Below are 13,368 nucleotides of genomic sequence, written 5' to 3'. Positions count from 1 at the left end.
TTTTTGAGACAGGGTCTCCTGTAGCCCCAGCTGTCCTGGAATTCACTATGTAGACCAGGCTGGCCTTGAACTCACAGAGATCTGCTTGCCTCTGCCTCCCAAGCACTGTGATTAAAGGCGTGCACCACCACCCCCAGTGAGATAGATATCTTTCTTTTAATTGTTGAGTTATAAGAACTGTTTATAAATATACTAGTTTTCTTGTTGAATACAAAATTTTCAAATATTTTCTCTGATACTTTAAATTTTCCTTTCATTTTCTTCAGTTTTGACCAAGTCCCTGTATTATTGTTTGTCTTTGTTTGTGTTCTTGATATAGCTAAAAGGGTAATTGTCCAGTCTGAAGTTACAAAGATGTACTCTTATTTTTTTCTAAGATTTTTTTTTTAACTTTTAGATTTTACATTTAGGTCTGTGGTCTGTTTTGAGTTTATGTTTGTAAGGATTTGATGTATAGGTTCAACTTCATTCATATACATGTAGATATTTGTCCCAGCACCATTTGTTATAAAGACTATTTTTACCCATTGAATTGTTTTGGCACCCTTGTTAAAAAAAAGCAATTGACTATGAGGGTTTATTTCTAGATTCCCCCAGGTCTGTTTTGTTGATCTGTATGTTTTTTCTTAAGCCCAGGACTCTTGGAGTTTTGATCCATTTTTCTTAAATCTCATGAACTACAGCTTTGTAGTGAGTTTAGTGGGATTTGGAGGGGAGGGTTGGTTTTGGTTTGGTTTGGTTGGTTGGTTGGTTAGTTGATTGGTTTTTTTGAGACAGGGTCTCATTATATAGCACTGGCTGGCTTGGAGACCAGGCTGACCTTGAACTCACAGAGATCCACCTGCCTCTGCCTCCCCAGTGCTTATTATTAAAGTCATGTGCTGTCATGACCATCCTTTATAGTGAATTTTGTTTGTTTGTTTGTTTGGTTGGTTGGTTGATTGGTTGGTTTTGGTGTTTTGAGACAGGGTTACCCTGTAGCCCCTGTTGGCCTGGAACTCACCATGTAGACCAGGTTGACTTCAATCTCACAGAGATCCGCCTGCTTCTGCCTCCCAAGTGCTAAGTCTAAAGGCCTGTGCCACCACTCCTGGCTATGGTAAGTTTGAGGTAAAGAAATCTCTAGTATGTTCCTTCTGCTGCAGGGTTCTAGTGGTTGTTCTTGTTCCTTGTGTTTCCAATGTGCATTTCAAGGTTAGCTGGGAATAGTTCTGTTTTTCCTAAAGGTGGATGGGATTTTTGTAGGCATTACCTTGGAACTGTATTAAATCTTCAATCTGTAGCCATGTTATGCCTTTACTTTTGTTTTGGTGACCCCAGATTTGTTTTGGTGTTTCATTGTTTTCAGTGTACCTATGTTGTTCTTTTTTATTAAATTATTCCTAAGTGTGTAGTCTTTTTCAATTGAAATGTATTTGTAATTGGAATCCTGTGGTCACCTCCAGTGGCGCCCACTCCTCCATTCTCACCGGCACCTCTCCTTCATTCTCACGGGTGTCGAGGCTGCTCCTCTGCTTGCCTTGGGCTGAGGCCACTCTTCTGCCTGCCCTGGGCTGCGGCTGCTTTTCTGCTCGCCTGGCACTGAGACCACTCTTCTGCTCGCCCAGTGCCACCTTCTGTCATCTCTGCTTCTGCCTGGTCTCAGACCCCAGGGCTGGTGAGGAGACTGTGTCAGCGGAGCCGCATTAAGACACAGGAGACTAGGTTCAGTGACACAGATCTGCTTTATTGTAGGAAGGCACAAGCTTATATAGGGGTAGTGGTCCAATCACAGCGCAGCAAGTAGGATACCTTATTAGCTAACAGACTTAGTGTCCTATTAGCATAACAGACTTAACGTCCTATCACAGAATAGCAGGTAGGATGTCTCAATAGCATAATGGGTTTCAGATTACAGCCTGGATTCCTGGAAACCACGTGACCCTGCCTGTTGTAATATCTAAGTGTTGCAATTTTGGATTCCAAGGGTGGTGATTAGGGAGTGGCGAACTCTAGGCATCAGTCTCATGATCTGCCAATGGGAGCAAATGTCACAAGGCAGCGGTCAGGCTGTTGCCTCAGGCCTGCTGTATGGCTGTCAATAAGACTTTCACCCTAGGCTCAAGCCTGTCTCCCACAGAATCCATTGTTAATTGAATTCTTATTTTTATTTCCAAGCTGCACATAATGAGTATCTAGAAATGCAATTGAATCTGTCTGTTTACCTTATATCCTGAAGCCAGCCTCACTATGCTTATTTATTTTAGATCTTTATAATGTGATACAAGAGAAAGTCATATGCTGTGACTTAGAAGGACAATTTGTTTTTCATTTTTTTAGGAATGGTAGCTCTAGGATACATCAATGAAGCTATAGATGAAAGAAATGCTTTAAAGACTTTAGATACCTTGATGTTACCCAATGCTAAGATCAAAGATGTGGACCCAGAACTCGCCCAGCACTACCAGGATCTTTTGTACCATGCAAAATCACAGAAACTTCAGGTAGGTTTTAGTATATTTGTTTCTTTTAAGTTTGTGGGGTGAGAGGGAGGAGTTTTGGCCCATTTTTCTTAAATCTCATGAGCTGCTTATCCCATTGAATGAAAATGAAAATAATGTGTATTTTCCTGGTGCCAAACAATAAGGGAAAGCTGGATCCAGAACTGGTGATTCTTTTCATGAAACTTGGTTATAGGTAAATTCTTGGACAGAATGTAATTCCTTGGATATTTCCTGAGTATATCCCATGTGCCCAGTGCAGTACATACCATCTGGGAGGGGGAAGGGGATGCAGAGGGCACATGGTGCTATTTGAGCATCCTCTGTCCTTATCTTCAAGATGCTCAGGAGCTTGTTGAGCAAGGGCATGCCATAGGAGCAGCAAGAAAGCAGGAGAGGGCAAGACTTGAGATTATTGTGCTCAAGAATCTTAAGAGAAGTTGGCAGGAAATATAATGGCAATTGTGCCTGAAGGGGAAGAAAGAGGTGGGTGGGCAGGTGGGTGCTGGGGGTCAGCACAGCATGGGCAGTGCTCGGCAGGCATCAGCATGCTCTGCTCCTGGCATGGGAGGAGACTCATCTGGAGTCAGATAAAGAACAGTGATGTTACCTGGAAGTAGAAATTGTACTGATGGGTCCCATCAATACCCAGTGCTCTTAGAAAGTTGCTGGGCTTAGTGTTGAGACTCACAGGACTGGTCACTTGAGAATGGAAGTGATGTAGCCATTGTTGTCTGCCATAGCCTCAAGTCCAAGTCCAAGGGAAAGAGTGGGCAGCTTCTCTGTATACCCAGAACCTTGGAACTGCCTCATCTGAAACAGAACAAGCACTCCTGATTAGAGTACATGCATATTGAGTACCTCTTGTTTGCCAGCATGATAGTGGTATTTGAAGCAGGTCTCATTTACTTCTCGTAACAGCCCCTTGAATCATATCATCGTCATTGCCAGTTTTGAGATAGTGAGCTGGAATTAAACAATTGTGTCAATGGTAGATGGCAGAATACCAGAATTGACAGGGAATTTCTGGCTTTGGAGACAGGTAGGCAACATTCACACTCTGTGGCCTCAGTCCAGCTACCACATCTCTGTATACTCATTTACATATGCATAAAATTAGAACAATAATATTTGTCTTTTTGGATTATAAGGAGGGTTAAATAAGAATATATAATATATGTATGTTCTCTTCTCTCAAGATATTAATGACATTATGAATATGTGTGTATAATTTGTGTGTGCATGAGAGGGAGAGGTTGACTGTGTTTAGCTATAACATTTAACCTGCAGCCTGACACCAAAACAAATAAATAATAACAACGATAAACACTGGCTTAAATAACAAAGCTATTATTATTGAAGTCTTCTATGACCTCCCAACCCCTTCATCCAAAAAGTGATTAGTCCTGGGATTACAATAAGTTGATCTGGTTGGGAACAAATATGACGGTGTGTTAAGTGTTGGGGAGAGATGTTTCTCATAGCTCTGTATACAGTAAAACCAAGATTGACCTAAATAGATTCCTTTTCTTTTTTCTTGTCAGTGCTAAGGATCAAGCCTAGGGTCATGTCCATGTTAGACAAGTGTTTTAACTACTGGGCAACATCCTCAATCCAACAAATGACCTAAAGGGTAAACAAAGCATACTTCCACATACATACAAATGAGATACGTATCCTTGGAAGGGAGAGACATGTAGACACGTACAGTTAAATGTTCGCAAAGTATTTTGAAGGGAATATCTTCTGGGAGATTTGTTTCTTAATCTTTTTTTTCTATAATTTCAATTCAATTTTTTTAAGAATGCATATGATATTTATATTGGTAGATGCAAACTTTGTTTACACCATACTGCTAAACTGCCTATTGGACATGGAAAAATTTATGCCACAAGACAAGACCTTCTGCCAATGGGGAAAAGCAGGGCTGTGCTTTTCCAGGTACCATACTTCACAGAACTCTTACTCAGCTAAGCTTTAGCAACTGTGGAGTAGATGCTGTCTTACCTAAAAGGATGAGGTTGGGGCTTGGAGTGAATGTCAAGCCAAGATACAGCCCATAAAGGGCACAGTAAGGACTCAAAACCAAGCCTGTGTCTCCACATGCAGAGCAAGGAAAATGGGTCTCTTCTTTGATGGTCCAATGGAGGTGGCTGAGTCCAGGGCACATGACAAATTTTCAGCATTGACAGAGTTACTTGCTTTGGAAATAGACATGATTCAGATCCTGGCTATGTGACCTTAGTTAAGCCACCACATCTCCATACATTTATTTTCACATGTGTGAAGTAAGAATAAGAATACCTGTCTGATTATAATGATGGTTAAATAAGAATATATAATATATGCTGGGCGTGGTGGCACACACCTTTAATCCCAGCACTGAGAAGGCAGAGGCAGGTGGACCTCTGTGAGTTCGAGGCCAGCCTGGTCTATATAACAAGTTCCAGGCCAGCTGGGACTACAGGGAGACCCTGTCTCAAAAACACCAAAATATATATATATATATGTATATATATATATATATATATATATACACTAATATATTAATGGCATTTTGAATATGTATGTGCATAACTCTGTGTGTGTGTCTCTCTGAGTGTGTGTAGCTGTAGCCTTTAACATGGAGCCTAGGACCAAAAACACAAAAACTGTGTTTAACTAGTATTAACTAGTATTATTGAAGCCCCTTGTGGATGCCTCACAAGTTGAGAGTGGTGAATCCCAAGTCATGAAGTCCTCATGAGGCACAGGATATCGTCTGCTCACATACTTGGGTTCCTCTCTTTGAGGTAAGCACAACTCCACAAAGCTTTTTGTAGACTGATAGTGTGGATCTGCTCCAGAACATTGCACCAGAAAACTCTAGATCTAGACCGAACCCCACAGGACCCCCTCATGCACTCAGAAGGCTTCAAGAGCCCATGTGTCAGCAACTGTGTGTTTGACAACTGACCCATGTGTGGAAGCAGCATCATTAGAGTGTGATGAAGTTATTTGATGTGGAAGTGGGATCTTGGCACTAGCTTAAGAATCAAACTACTTTTATTGTATTGACCATTGCTAATGGATTTAAAACAATACGAGTCCAAGGAATGTTATATTTGGTTAAATTGCTGTTTTTACCAGTTTAGTTTCTAAGTTTGCTTATTTATTGACGCACTGGAGACGAAGCTTAGGACTGTATACATACTAGGCAAGTGCCGTTGACTAAGCTGTATCCCAGCCCCAGCCCACTCATTTTTAAACTTCTCAGTTTAAAAATAAGTTTAAAAGTTTAAACTTTTAATGCTCTTCTTCCCTTTAAAAAAAAAAATCTGATTCTATTTGTTCAGTTGTTTTTTAAAAACCTCTGCTAATTTGATTCCTGGAAAATTCCATTGTGCTTATTCAGTGGCACTTCTGCACATTGCACTCCCAAGGCCAAGCCTTGGGAGATAATAGACATAAAAGGATATTCCTGTATTATCAGTCTGAAGTAAAGATCATTCCAAAGAATACAGCCATTAAAGGTCACAGTGGATGCTTAGTTTAATCAAAGATTGAGGACCAGATTGATGAGGATTCTGGATATTTTAACAGTATGACCTTGTATAGGTACCAAATTCTTTTTGTCACAAGATTGGGTGCTGGGTACATTAGCATGTATTTAGCAAAGAGAGCACATTTTCTGTGTCTACGCACTGGGGACAGTGAATTGTGAGTGATTTAAAATTGAAGACAGTATCTGATAGCATATGAATTATACCTCATGAAAGAGTTCTGATTTATTCCTTGTACCACAAAAATTAAGTGTGCTTTTAGCAAGTGAATATGGCTGTATTTTCCCCTAAGATAAACTATTGCAACTAGTGACTTGGTTTTCAAAAATGAGTTCCTTCTATTGAAGTTTTCAGAATCTTAAAACTTACTCTATATTTTTCTTGCTTGCTTTAAGGTTTATATGACTTTTACTTTTTTTACATTTGTTTATTTATTGAGTGTGTACACTCATGTGCATGTGCCGCAAGTCTGTGTGTGATGGTCAGAGGACAACTTTGCAGGATTCAGTTCTCTCCTTCTACCATGTGAGAATTCTAGAGATCAAACTCAGGTCAACAGGTTTGCTGGCAAGTGTTACCCACTGGGCCCTCTTGCTGGCCCTAACTTTTACTTTTTATATAATCCCTTCTTTTTGTTTATTTTTTTAAGTTTTGGTACAAGTATATATTGTACATTGAGTACATTTCCCCTCACACCCCCTACCCTTACTGTTTTCATCCCCCTCCCATTAGTCCTCCTAAGACAGTTTTACTTTTACTTTTACTTTCATTATGTGTGTATGTCTATGTATTTAAGTATATATGTAAAAAAGTCAAAGTACCACAAATGAGAAAATATTTGTTCTGTGATGGGCCTAATTCAGTTACTCCAGTTAGATCCATCTTCCTGCAAATGACATAACTTCATCCTTTTAGGCTGAAAAGACTTCTGTTGCATTTATAGAACACATTTTCATTACCATTCTTCTTTTGTTAGACACCTGGCTGGTTCTATAATTTAGCTATGGTAAATAGTGCTATAAGAAATATTGATGTAGGGGCTGGAGAGATGGCTCAGCAGTTAAGAACACTGGCTGTTCTTGCAGAGGACCCAGGTTCAAATCCCAGCACCCACATGGTAGCTAACCACTGTCCAAAACTCCAGTTCCAGGGGATCCTGTACATAAGTGCAGGCAATACATTCATACACACAAAATAAATAAAAATAATAAATAAAATGTTTTTTAAAAAAGAAATATTGATGATGAAGCAATACTACAACATATAACTCATTAAAATTTTAAAGGGTTTTCTTTAAAAAAATTAAAATAGTAAATTAAAAAGAAATATTCGTGTGCAAGCATTTTTGTGATATGTTGACTTGGAGTCTGGAGGGTAAATTCATGTGCAAGTTTTCATTCAAATTTTATGAAATAAGAAACTACAGCACTCAAAACTATGCATTTAAAATGTGTTTTATTGTTTTGTTGATCATTACAAAGTTTATAGTTGGTCCATGTATCTACATACTTACAAATTCATCTCAGCAATACTTTATGCTCAAAAGTATTTTGTATTTGTATTTGCTAGTAGCACTCTGTCTTTACCCACTAATATATCTCCCATTTAATCTCTCAGCTAAGAGAAATCATCACTTATCTATAGGAATATACTGGAGATTTATAGCAAAATACTATTTCCCCGTTTAAAAATAAAGATGGAAAATAACTGGGAGAACTATTTTAAATTGCCAAATAACCTTATAAGTATATTCTTAGTTTAACTTCCATAGTTTTAAAAAATATTTTATTTTATTGTTTTTTTATTTTAGTATATTGCTTACATGCTTGTAAGTGCACCCATGTCATATAGTGCCCGAGGAGGTCAGAAGGGGAACTAAAGTTACAAATTGTTGTTAGCTGCCATGCAGGTGTTGGGAACCAAACACAGGTCCTTTGCTAGAGGCTAGAGCAGCCAGTGTTCTTAACTGCTGAGCCATCTCTCCAGGCCCATTGGCTTCCATGGTTTTGTTTTTTTGTTTTTTTTTTTAAACTTGCCTATTAGAAATGATATCTGAATGGACTTCCATGCTATTTGAATGCTTTGAGATTTTATTCTTTCATTTAGGCACACGCTGTGCAAAGCATTTCAACTCAGTCTCTCAGAGCCTGGCCCTGGAGTGACTACAAGAACCTCAAAGGAGGGAGAGTACAGACACCTCCATTATAGTCGTCCCTCGAGGGTGGGTTCCTAGCTTCTTGTAAATGCTAAGCTCTGCAGATGTCCGAAGTCTCTGTATAAAATGATGTTTAGATACAGCTTCCTCATATCCTACCATATATTTTTAGTTTTAACACTTAATACGATGTAAATGATGTATAAATAGTTGTGATATTGTGTTGTTTAGGGAACAATGAAAAGTCTATACATGTTCAGTAAATACAGTTTGTTTGTTTTTTAAAATATTTACAATGGTTACATCTGCAGATGTAAAACTTACAATAAAGAGGGCTGACTGTATAGATAACTTCATTGGTTATGGAACTAATATTTATAGGTAAATGGGTTTTGCATGCTTATTTGCATATAAGTGCCATAATTACAAGAAAGTGCTTTGGAAATTCAGATGAGAAAAAAAAATGATACTTCTAGTTTGTGAATAAAGGAAAAAAAATCCTTTAAGGACTTTGAGAGTTGGAGAGATTAAAGATAAGACATTAGAATAAGCTTCCAGCAGAGCACGTAGAAAAAAGAAGGAAAGACAAGTTCATGGTACGGTGATTGAGCCTGGTGCTTAATCGCAGACAAGGCTTCACAGGTTATATTAGGAAGTTAGCACTGAAAGCAGTCTGAGAGGTTTATCATTTTGGAAGCGATGGAGGGTCAGGGAAGGTTTTTGAGTGATGGATTCAAAATGATATTCAAGGAAGGTTTACTCATGCTGATCTGTGAAATGGAAAGTAGGCTAGCAGTTAGGATGGTGATAGCACTCACAGAAGGAGGGAAGGGGGTTTAAAGCTTTTAATCAGGAAACCAGACAGAAATGAGTCAGTTGCTGTAAGAGAATAGTGACAACTTTCCTTAAAATTACGGCATTCTTAAAATACTGACAAAGCTTTTTTTAAAAAAAAAAAAGTTACTAAGTCTTTTGTAATGTTTGATGTTTGAAACACTGTTTCTTAGGACCTTAAAAATGGAGCTGCTGCACCATGCCTATTGTCCCAAGCATGTACATTTTAACAGATAGCCCCCCCCCCCCGACCCCAGGCCTCCATGGGCTAAGAAGTAAGCTGATCTACAATTTTTGCCATGACAAAATAAAGGAATGGATCTAGGCAACTGTTCAGGCTACCCAGGCACAAAGCTATGAGATACATAAAGTACAAGCTGTCAGTGTTGTAGTAGTAGTTGTAGGCATGGTGAACGATAAGTATAATGTTGGTGGGAGCAAAGCATATTGTAAAAATCACAAGGATGAGGAGAATCGCCTTGATATACCTCAGCCATCTACGATCTTGTGCATTAAGTTTGCGGATGAGAGTTGTATAGCAGTAGATGATGACCACAAATGGAATTAGGAATCCAAAGAATGCTAAAGAGATGAAGTAGTAGAACTGGAAGGGAGATGGAGATGCACAGATGTTGTGGACATCATGGCAGGTGGTGACATTTGGCTGGACAAGATAATATTCCTGCTTCAGGATAAGAAATGGCACCATATAGAAGAAAACCATGACCCACACCAGGCCACACATGAACAAACTGAAATTGCGCTTGGGCAGCTTCCGATACAGGAAAGGATGGACAGTGGCCAGGTAGCGGTTGATGCCCATGCAGGTGAGGAGCAGGATGGAGCAGTACATGTTGCCGTAGAAGATGACTGTGGTGATCCGACACATGACCTCTCCAAACACCCAGTTGTTCCCATTAAGATGGTAAAAAATCTTAAATGGCAATGTAACACAAAAAAGAAGGTCTGCAATGGCCAGGTTGGTGTGGAAGATGATCAGACAAATGGATTTGGTCCTTGAGGAGAGTTTCCAAAGGGTCACAATGTTGGCTGGCACACCAACCACAAACACCAGAATGTAGACAGCAGGTATCAGCTTGGTGCTTAAGGAACTTCTCAGGTACCCAACAGTAGCATTAGTCACGTAGAGAGTTGAAACAGTTTCTTCAGGGCACTTCGTTTGTATAGTTGTCGTGGCTCCAGTCCAGCCCTCTATGTCAGAAAGTGGGAAGTCTTCAAAAGCACTTAGCGGATCTCCATTAAAGGTCTTAATAGTTAATGTTGGCTTTTCTGAGCTGTCTGCAACATTTCCTATACCTGCAATGGAAAGGAAACAGTATATTTGTTGCCAAGCCATATCTGTGATCTGAGTTAAAATAAAATGGTTTTTACTATATAATTTTTGTAGTTTTAGAACTTGGGGTCATTTTTATTTTTTTAAGTCAACCTAAATGAGGCAACCCACAGGCATGTATTTAGCATATATCATATGCCCCCAATACTGTGTTGTCCCATGGAAACAACTAGGTGACAGTTCCCTGCATGTAAGTTTATAAGTGTTGAGTGAAACAAAAAACGGCACAACAGAACTTTATAGATAAATGTTCTATTGATTAGAAGCGGTATAGGAATTCAGACAGTATAAACAGAGTCAAGCATTCAAGTAAACAGTCAAGGGAAAGATACATTTGAGCAAAACTCAGCAAGGCTTATAAAGAGAATTTATATATGCTGTCTGCAAGTAATTCTCAAGTAATTCTTAGCCCAGGGGAGAAGATGCATGAAAATGTCTTATGCTAATTAGGTACATCAAAAAGATGGGGTTGAAAAGGTAAGTTACACTCAAGTTCCTGAAAGGGCTCTAAATTCTTGTCTGAAGTTGTGGTCTGCTCATAGATGCTGGAGTTACACACACTCTTTTTTTCCAGTGCTGGTAATTGAACATAGGGCCTTTCAGTGTTTGTCAAGTGATCTACCCCTGAGTACATGACCACCCTCTGCATGCTCCTGGAACCTTTGAAGATGTTATCCTATGTGGAAAAGGAGACTTTGCAAATGTGATTTAGTTAGATGTTTGAAGATGGAGGCAGAATCCTGAATCAACTATATGGTTTAAATCAATCTTAAGAGACCTTATTAGGAGTGAGGTAAGAGGATAAAAGTCAGGTTTGAAATGCTATGCTACTGGCTTTGTAGATGAAAAAGGAGACATGAGCCAAGGAATGCAGGTAGTTTCTAGAGACTGTACAAAGACAAGAAAGCAGCTTCTATCCTAGAGCATCTAGAGGAAGCATAATCCTGACAACACCTTGACTTTAAGACTTTGGACCTCCAGAGATATCATTTTAAGTTCTCAGTATATGATATTCATTTTAAGCGCTCTCTCTTTATGAACATTTGTTATAGTCTGCATGGGAAATTGATATTACCATGATTTTGACTTGTTTAAGGTAAGTTTTGTGGCAGGTTAGAGAAAAGATTGTAAAAGTAAGAGATTAGAGGCAAGGGGGCCTGATTTGGGGCTGCTATAATCAAACTCAAAGGGCCATGAGTCATTGAACTAGAACAAAGATTGTAGAAAGGCTAAGATAAGCACAGGCTAAACAGGCCTCAAAGGACATGGTATCTGATTGGCTCTGGGGGAGAAGCAGGATGCAGAGGTTTCCACTCTAGATGACTTAGAAGAGGATACTATTCATTGTGATGGGGCAAGAGACAAGGGGATAGAATGAATGAGAAATTAAAAGATAGGTCTTGGGTGTGTTTGTTTGGTTTGTTGAGACAGAGTCTCACTATAGCCCAGGCTAGCCTCGAACTCATCACATAGCCCAAGCTGGCCTGAAACAATTCCTCCTTCTTCAGCCTCTTAAATGATGAGATATAGACATTGCGCTGTCATGCCTGGCTAAAATCTTAGTTCTTAGTATGGGTAGAACTGAATAGGTGGTGGGATATTACTGCGTAAAATATCCAGTGGAAGACTGAATGTGGAGTTCCCAAAGTCCAAGAGTCCAAATGGGAGGTATGATGCTTTTTGTCTGCTTAGAGGCCGTAACTTAATATGGGAGGAGTAACAGAGATGGTTTGGGGAAAGATGTGAGAAGATAAGAGTGCAAAGCCAGGCATTAGGGAAAATGCCAGATCTTAAGAGGCTAGAAGACAAGGAGAGAAAAATCAAAAGATAAAAGCACTGCAATGACCTAAAAAGCTGGAAATGAACTTTTTAAATAAAAGAAACACATCAGTTACATACTATAAATATTTGGCATGACTCAGCATGTTGATGTTAATTCCCCACTGATACTTTCAACAATAAACAAACCTTAATACACAAACCTATTTATCATTGCATAGTTTTTCCATAACTTAATCTTTGGCATGAATAGGAAGTAATTCTCTCTGATTTATATTGACCCTTCAGACCTTGTTGCCAAATTTAAACCTCATACTTATCAATCTGAAATGCTAGTATCCTACCAATTAGGTCTTGATATAAACCCTGAATTTCTCCATCTTACATATTAAAGAGCAGTGTTCCCTAGACTTCCTTCATTCAGAACCAGACTCCCTTCCTGGTTTCATCTTTAGTCCTTTGCCCCTAGGTGAGATTGAAACCTCCCTTAGAACTCAGTTTGCACTGACTGAATTCAGTGTGTCAGATAGAGGCAATGTCATCAGAATTGGGAACATGAATGTGACCAGGTATCACTTAAGGAAAGAATAATTTGGAGATGGCATTCTGTGCCTATGTTTAAATGTGATCTTTAGAGGTCTGTCCTGTGACATTTGAGCTCAGCCACACAAATCTTTCTGAACTCTCACATTTGGGTAAAGTTGTATCTGATGTCACCCAAAGAGAAGTGCCCCCAAAGAAGGTAAATGGGAATTGGAACAAGTTACTTACCTCCAAGGTCTGATAAGGCAGCTGTTGAAACCAAGTGTTTGTCAGTTTTCAGAAAGTCCTGTGATTGAACAAGACATAGTATCTCCAAACAAGCTGAACAATGTTTGTGGAGAAGTTGACTTGGTTCTATTTTCCATGAGATTCCAGATCTGGTCTCACATCTTTTCTTAGCCAGAATCTGACTTTCCTTAAGAATAGTGCTGCCAGACACCTGGGGAACCAATACTGCTTCCTGACACTTCTCACCCAGAGCAACCCAGTCCCTTTCTTGGGCTCCAGGAGCACCACTTCTGGTCCTGGCCCCCGCCCTCACCTCTTGCTGCTTCCCTGGGCCTGCACCACCGGCTAACTCTCCTAGCCTGCACTACTATCCTCAGGCCTCTTGGGGTAAGTCTATAGCGCAGCTCTCCACACCGGGACTCCCTAAGCCACATTCACCCTTCCATATCCATC

At 39.6% G+C, this 13,368-nt stretch overlaps 2 protein-coding genes across 2 annotated transcripts in view; one reads left to right on the top strand and one right to left on the bottom strand.

Moving 5' to 3' along the window:
- The window catches only part of Iqgap2 (IQ motif containing GTPase activating protein 2), a 325,046-nt gene that overhangs the window by 211,618 nt on the left and 100,060 nt on the right, over nt 1–13,368 (top strand). The window contains exon 13 of the mRNA XM_008855997.2: nt 2,320–2,483. Within this exon, the coding sequence (XP_008854219.1) occupies nt 2,320–2,483 (164 nt within the window). The remainder of the gene's footprint in view (nt 1–2,319; nt 2,484–13,368) is intronic.
- Nucleotides 9,182–10,374, bottom strand: F2rl2 (coagulation factor II thrombin receptor like 2). The gene has a single exon (XM_008855999.2). The coding sequence runs from the start codon at nt 10,366–10,368 to the stop codon at nt 9,280–9,282; it is 1,089 nt and encodes a 362-aa protein (XP_008854221.1). The 5' UTR covers nt 10,369–10,374; the 3' UTR covers nt 9,182–9,279.

This window comes from Nannospalax galili, unplaced genomic scaffold, assembly GCF_000622305.1.
Source record: "Nannospalax galili isolate Female #2095 unplaced genomic scaffold, S.galili_v1.0 scaffold907, whole genome shotgun sequence".
NCBI classification, from domain to species: Eukaryota; Metazoa; Chordata; class Mammalia; order Rodentia; family Spalacidae; genus Nannospalax; species Nannospalax galili.
Note: the sequence above shows the minus strand (reverse complement) of the source record. Positions and strands in the feature narration are given on the sequence as shown.